The sequence below is a fragment of the Aegilops tauschii genome, chromosome 2 (genome assembly GCF_002575655.3).
Source record: "Aegilops tauschii subsp. strangulata cultivar AL8/78 chromosome 2, Aet v6.0, whole genome shotgun sequence".
NCBI lineage: Eukaryota > Viridiplantae > Streptophyta > Magnoliopsida > Poales > Poaceae > Aegilops > Aegilops tauschii.
In genome coordinates, this window is record NC_053036.3 from 101,804,619 (window position 1) to 101,812,353 (window position 7,735).

Sequence of the window (7,735 nt, forward strand, 5' to 3'; positions counted from 1 at the left end):
AATGCTTGAACAGTTTTTGAAGCCATGATTTTTTTTCTAATTCACGAACTTTTCAAAATTTGTGAAGTTTTTGAATTAATGAGTTTTTTTAATAAGCAAATTTTCTTAATTCATGAGATTTTAAAAAATTCTTGATTTTTTTGAATTCACATAAATATAATTTGTAAACATTTTGTGAATGTGTGAACATTTTTGAATTCACGAACTTTTTTCAAAGTCGCAAATGTTTCTTATCTTTGCTCGTTTTTTCTATTTTTCTCTTTCATCTTAAAAAAATTAGCATGCATTTCAGAAAATGTTCGGTCTGTATGAGAAAAAAGTTCACTGTATATTTAAAAGAACAATTCACCGTACGTTGAAAAATGTGCACAACATATAAAAGTTGTTCATTATATATTAAAAATTTGTTCAGTGTGAATTTCCGAAAATTCACCCTATATTAGAAATGATCACCATATATTAAAAGAAATCTTCAGTGTGTTGATTGTATACTAAAAAATGTTCAGTGTGTTGTTTGAAAATGTTCACCATGTATCAAAACAGTGTCTATAGTACTAAACTATAAAAAACAGAAGAGAAACCAAATCTGGAAGAGAAAAAGAAAAAACCAAAAAGAGAATAAAAGGCTAAAAACCACAAACAAATGGTACTATGTATCTAGGCTACAGGGGTGTGCTTAGCCTACCTGTTGCTAGCGACCGAATGTGCCCCAGGGCTGGTCCACCCCCACGTGGCGGGAAGCTCGCCTAGGAAAGCCCGAATACTATTTCGCGCTTGAGGCACCAAATAGAGTCCAAATTGTATGGGGGCGCACACTCCCACTCGTTAGGTTCATGCCTGATTTCTGCCGCCGACCTATTATCAGCACTCCACCGGTTTTGGGAACTTTGTAGAAGGTTCATGCCTGATTTCCGGGCTGGTATTTGCTTGTTTTTTCACTATTTTTAATACGGTTTTTCATTTAATTTCCATTTTTTGTTTTCATTTTCTTTTTTCTTTTCTTCTTTCGTTTTCATTTAGTTTTTATGTTTTTTAAACGTGTGAACTACAATTTGAACTTTCTTAAAATTTACGAACGTTTTTCCCAAAATTATGATTTTATTTCAAATTGACAAACCTTTTCAATTGTAAACTTTTTTCGAATTCATCAACCTTTTCATTTTTGTGATGTTTCTTTTCAAATTTATGAACTAATTTAAATGTTTCTGGACTTTGTCAAATGCACAATTTTTTCCGTAAACTTTTTCCACATCTATGAAGTTTTTTAAAATTTTGTAAATCTGCTTCAAAGTCAACTATCTAGCGGTCAAAGGTCAACTTCGTTGGGGAACGAGTGATCTATACCTAGAGAAGAGAAAAAAACTGAGCATAAGCGAGGGAAACAAAGGGAAGAGCTAAAGGGGCTGGCCCAGTATGGCGTCTTCATGCCCTAACTCAAGGAACTGGCGTCAGAGGCACCGAATAGGAGGTCTCCTCTAGCAGCCAGCTGGTTAGTCCATTTTTGCTTCTATGCTTACTAACCCATTAGTCTTTAATAATGGTTGTAGTTAGTAAAAAATGGGGCCATGATTTTGGGGGCCTTTTGCAGTTGCACAGGTTGCACCTACGATTTTCTTTTTCAAAACAAGCAATGCAAAGTTGCCTATCATTTTCATTGAGGGAGAAAGGTAATTTAAATTACATATTTTTCAGATGAAATAGAAAATCCTCTTGATCACCTAGATGAAGAAACACCCACACCACCAACCGCCTAAAGAGATACCCCACTCCTCGCTAAACCCAGCCTCATTCCGCCTTGCTAGGAGGCATTATTATTATTATTATTATTTGAAATTGCGATCATGCTATGGTGTAATGCACTAATTTTTTGCCATCAATTTTATTTTTTAAATAACATGGAAAATTTAATATGCATTTGCCATGGCAATTTCCGCCAATGGCACCACCAGCGGAAGAAACAGTTTTTTTCCATTTGAGTGAAGAACAAAATTATTACTTTTACAAACATGCCAAAATTTCTTATACAAGCATGGCAATTTTGGTCATACTTATTGTTATTTTTTTCATACATGACAAATTTCTGATACAAAGCATGTCAATTTTCATTAAAAGCAATTTTAATATACATCTGCCATGGCAATTATGGTCCTTTTTTGTGTAATGTTCATTCTTTTCATTGTATTTCTTTGCCATGACATTTTCCAAACATAATTTTGTTGCAATGACAATTCTAGAAAATTTTGTAACGAGACAACATCAACTAATGATGATTTTTACCAATGGCAAATTTGTGCTCCACTTTAGTTTTTTTCACATATGGCATTTTTGCCATGATTTGCATATGATGTTTTCTTAAATACGCATGAGTGTGCGTATCATATATTAAAGAAGAAAGGGGGAGAGCCCTCCACGGTTACATTACATCATGAATTTACACGCGTTTCCTCGCCATCCGCCTATGCACTAAGCTAACTACTCGCCATGGGCCCACTCTGGTGTCGCTATGAAGGCCGCCGCTAAGTCTCCTCGCAAGGTGCCCGCCTGCATCCAAACCCTACTCTCGTTTGTGATTCCCTCCATAAGTCGCGTAAGGCATACTGCCGCCCCATCGAAGACTAGCGTTCCTGTACGCCACTGCGTCTTCACGTGATGCCCGTGCGCGCTATGCCTTGTGCACCAATCCTGCAATGTCTCACCCGCCTACGGCGCGCCGCTCGGAATGCCTAAGGCTGTGAAGACACGGGTCCAAACTTCCCGTGCCAGCAAGCACTCTACGAGTAGATGGCCGATTGTCTCATTGTGCTGGTCGCAAAAAGGACAGGCGTCCTGGTGTGGTAGGCCATGTCGCGCCAATTTGTCGGAGGTCCAACACCGGTTCATGATCGCTAGCCATGCGAAGAATCGACACCGGAGCGTAGTCCTAGAACGCCACGTGAATGCCGCGCGCGGTGGGCGATACTTGCCGTCCGGCAAACTTTGCCGCGTAGGCCGACCTGGCCGAGAACTCACCATTCTTCTCCCATGATCACGAGATGAAATCCGCAGTTCCCTCCTGAAGCTGCACCGCCGCTATCCTGGGCCAGATGCTCATATATTCCGTGATTCCGGCCATGTCGACTGGCCCGATGACCATGGCCCATCTACCTTGCGTAATGGCCTCAAATACTGTCCTTGCTTCTCTCGTTTGTGCCAGGACCGTACTGTACACCCGCGGTGCCAGCTCTTGTATCCGATAATCTTCGAGCCATCTATCTTCCCAAAACAGTGTGCCGCGTCCATCCCCAACGACAGCTGTTGTCGCCTGGAATAATTGCCTGGCTTCCTTCGGCACCGAGGATGTAAACTCCGTCCAGGGCCAATCCTGATCCACTGTATACAGGTTTTGCCATTTATAATGGTAAATTCTTCTTCTTTCTATTCATAACATGGCAAATTCGTTTTTCTGTTCACAGGACAAATTTCGTTATTGTCACATAGCAAATTCTATTATTGTCACATGACACATTCTTAACATTTTCCTTTTTCTATTAGTTTTCCGTTCGTAACATGGCAAAACAATTTGGTCATATGGCAAATTCATTTAAGGTCACATTGCTAATCCATAACATTTTCATTTTAGTTTGCCGAGGACGACGGGGACGACAAAGTGGATCCCTGCCTTTATGATGCAGTGCAGGTTTCATTTCTCCCTTCCTTTGTGTCTGACATCACAATAGGTGTCACGGCATACATATCTTACTCGTCTTTGGGCAGTACGCCTGGACGCGTACACGAGTGTGGCAGTACAAGAAGATGAAAACAGGGGCAAGAAACAGAGACGAAGGCGGGCTGCACCACCAGCACTGTCACCATCTCAGGCCAAAACTACGCTAAGCTAAGCAACTGGCTGATATAGCATAGCGAAAAGCCACTACTATGACATTTGGAGCTGCTACAAGTCAGCAATCTTACCCCCCCACCAAAAAACAACAAAACAACAGCAGCAGCTTGCTGGCTGTACAATGCACTTGTTTACACACCGACACCGACACCGACACCGATCAATGCATCCATTTTGATAGGGAATTTTCTACTTGAATCAATGCGAGGAAACCTTGGCCGGTTGTCATCAACCAATTTTGTACGCGGCGTGTACTACACACTTGTACCATCCTAATTTTGTACATGCGTCCCGCGTTACAGCTGCAGAACAGAGCGATGATTATTCCCCATCTAGTTTTCTCCGCAGATGATTGCGTGCCAGCCGGTATAGCGGAGCAATTAGGCAATTAGACGTGTCAGCGTCAATTGATTGAGCTGGGAACTACTCGGTGCCGCTGCCATGTTCCGGCCCTTGACTTCACAACCTTCGCCACGTGAGGCTTCCCCGGATTGCGCGGAGACATTCCGCGTACATTCCTCGTCTCCTCCGGCGCTCCTGAGCAATATATAGGACGGTCGTAGCTCTTCGCCATTACTCCAAGCACACAAGTTGTTGCAGATAGCGAATACAGTTACAAGCAGCAGCAGAGATAGCAGTAGCGGAGAGATGGTCAAGCTCGCCGCCCTCGCCTTGCTCGCGTTGCTGGGGTCCGTGGCGTGTCAAGGTGACAATGGCTCACCTGCGGAGTCACCGGCGTATTCTCCAAGCTCGGCCCCGGCGAGCTTGAAGACAATCAGTTACCCTCCGGCTGCGAGCCCCAGCCAGCCCATGCCGAGCCCAGTTGTGTTGAGCCCGAGCCCGCTCGCTCAGCCTCCTAGTCCTAGCATCGACCTAGGCGCACCGAGCCAAAGCCCGCCGGTATATCCACCGAGTGTGAGCCAACCCGCTCTTCCTCCGTCTGGTTCTTCCAGTGCCACGAGCGCAAGCTCACCGGAGTACCTTCCTAGCCCTAGCCCAAGCGTGTCTACTCAAACCCCACCCACATATTCACCTGACCCAAGTCCACCTACTAATTCAACTAGCCCAAGCCCTTCGAGCCCAAGCACAATTGCTTATCCACCGAGCCCAAGCCCTAGCCAATCCACATATCCTCCTAGCCCAAGCCCGATCAATACAAGACAACCCAATCCTCCCAGCCCAGATCCAGCATCTTATATTCCAAGCCCTAGCCCTAGCCCTAGCCCAAGCCCGGATAGCCCTGCTCCAGCCCCTTATCCTCCTATCTCAAACTCACCCAGCCCTGGGCTCAGTGTCGGTCACTACAGCTACTCCTGCCCAAATGCGGAGGCTATTGTCAGGGATGCCGTGAAGAACGCCACGGAGAAGAATCGCGGCACCGGCGCCGGGCTCATCCGCCTCTTCTTCCACGACTGCTTCGTGCGGGTAAATAATCCAGACGCTCACATCGCTTCTATTTAGTCTGATCAATACTCTTAATTAGCATTCCTCCATTCTTACATGCTGTGCGTGGCGTGATGGTTCAGGGGTGTGATGCTTCTGTTCTCCTCAACACGACCGGCTCCGGCGAACCCACAGAGTTGAAGGGCCCGCCGAACCTGACCCTCCGCGGCTTCGAGGTCATCGACGCGGCAAAGGCAGCGCTCGAGGAGGCCTGCCCCGGCGTTGTCTCGTGCGCGGACGTCCTCGCTTTCGCCGGCCGCGACGCCACCTTCTTCCTCACCAACCGCACGGCCGCCTACTTCCCCATGCCGGCCGGCCGCTACGACGGGCGCGTGTCTTTCGCCAACGAGACCACCCTCAACCTGCCGTCGCCCTCCTCAGGCCTCCAGCAGCTCAACCATAGCTTCCACGCCAAGGGGCTGAGTCTCGAGGACATGGTCACCCTTTCCGGCGCGCACTCCGTCGGCCGCTCCAGCTGCTCGTCCTTCCACGGCCGCCTCTCCCCCAACTCCTCCGACATGGACCCCGAGTTCGCGAGCTCCCTGCGGAAGCAATGCAGCAGCAGCGACCCCACGGCGATGCAGGACTTCAAGACCCCCGACGACCTGGACCGGCAGTACTACCAGAACGCCGTGGACCACAAGGTGCTGTTCACCTCCGACGCGGCGCTCATGGCGTCGAACGAGACGGCGAGGATGGTGCTCGATAACGCGCATGTCAGTGGGTTGTGGGAGAAGAAGTTTGCGGCGGCGATGGTAAAGATGGGCGGCGTCGGGGTCAAGACCAGCGCCGACGGCGAGATCAGGAAGAAATGCTGGATCATCAACAAAGTGTGACGTGTCGATCGATCAGGTGGTTCATCGTAAGACGGTCTCATTAATTGTTCGATGCCACATTCGGCACATGCATGCCGTTGGTGATGATTTTTTTTCTGGTTTATTTTTTTCAGACTAGGACATGCAAAATATAGTACTTCTGTTTGGAATTCTTTTGGCGTATATATGGAGTGAGAAACTTGGAACTACAAAATATTTTACACGAAGTATATTTGGTTCTATTCCCGCAAAAAAAGTATATTGGTTCTAGCGGCAAAGCAAACCATAATATTCCAACCTTGTTTGTCTTTGTGAATATGGAGTATCATTTTGAACACTTAGGTAAAGACTGAAACTTGGACGCCGACTTTTGGAAAATGGTTTCACCAAAACCCCAGTCATGAATAGTAAATTCTAAAAATATCATGAAAAATAAAATAAATCCGATTTATTTTTTACCATATATAGTCGACCGGTATACTCCTGTATGAAGTTTTATGAAGAAATGCCATCATGATATTCTGCGCAAAAATGACAAAAGTGATGTTAAACAAACACTGTTTAAATGAATAGTAAGATCTCAATTGTATTTTCTTCACTAAAAATACAATGGGTGTCATTCCTTAATCAAACTTCACAAGTGAGTAGAATGGTCAGCCTAGTTTGATACCACAAAATCCAAAAAACATATATGGATTTTTCTATATTTTACTATTCACATGGGCGCAAATGAAACCATGTTCACCTCAATGTATCTTTGAAATACTCGGTTTTAGCAATCGTTTCTAAAAAAAAAACATTTTTTCAACCATGTAGGAGAGCTGCATGTGTTTACCATAGAAGAAAAAAAATGCGACAAAGGTTTTAAGAGCAACACAACAAAGAACCCACACATAGAAAGGCAGACACATCCAATGGCTGCCCTATTTTAGGGAAGCAAAAAGTGCTTGACGTACAATATATAGCACAAAAGTTAATTCTTAAGGCATGAAAAATTGAGCGTCTCCAACAGCTGCCTTAAAATTGGGCACAAAAACATCCATATTCGCGAACCAATCTGTGGTTGGATGGTTAGGACGATAGTGGTGTCCCCAGCCCACCAGAGCAAGTCCTAGAGTTGACACTGTTGCTCACATTCTCCTAGATTTATTTCAGGCCTTCCAGCGATGTGCGTTCAGTGGGAAGAGACGTTCCTGTCGACTACGGAGGCGTCTGTGACGACTTCTTCAATCTCAAGATGATGTGCTGGCTCAGTCTCTCGGATGTGCTGATAGGGATAGGGTGTGGGTGCATGCATTCATATGGGTGAGTGTATGTGCGTACAAATGAGCGTCTACGTGTGTACTATGTTAAAAAACATCAAAACTCTTTATTTTCAAAACAAATATGCAAACTATTTCAATCTCACATCGCATACTCCGATTCAAACTTAAAATGCAAAGTTTAAACGTACAACAAGCTAAACATCCAAACATTACGTAGATTAAACGGACATCCAATACATACTCGGCACTGAGATGCTCAATCACACGCCACACACACCATGCCCATCATCGGCCACCATCGCAGTGCATGTGTTTCCGTTCCTGTCAACGCT

General features: G+C 45.2%; 1 protein-coding gene across 1 annotated transcript; it reads left to right on the forward strand.

Moving 5' to 3' along the window:
• Positions 1 to 4,461: 4,461 nt before the first annotated feature.
• LOC109761520 (peroxidase 2) lies at positions 4,462 to 6,311 on the forward strand. The gene is made up of 2 exons (XM_020320338.4): positions 4,462 to 5,305; positions 5,407 to 6,311. Exons 1-2 carry the CDS (start codon positions 4,529 to 4,531, stop codon positions 6,157 to 6,159), a joined length of 1,530 nt encoding a protein of 509 aa, XP_020175927.1. The 5' UTR covers positions 4,462 to 4,528; the 3' UTR covers positions 6,160 to 6,311.
• The last annotated feature ends 1,424 nt before the right edge of the window (positions 6,312 to 7,735 follow it).

Excerpts from the sequence above, each read along its gene's own strand:
- LOC109761520 (XM_020320338.4), top strand. The coding sequence starts at position 4,529 with ATGGTCAAGCTCGCCGCCCTCGCCTTGCTCGCGTTGCTGGGGTCCGTG. Across the intron at positions 5,306-5,406 it reads TCCACGACTGCTTCGTGCGG|GGGTGTGATGCTTCTGTTCT; the intron begins GTAAATAATCCA and ends GTGATGGTTCAG.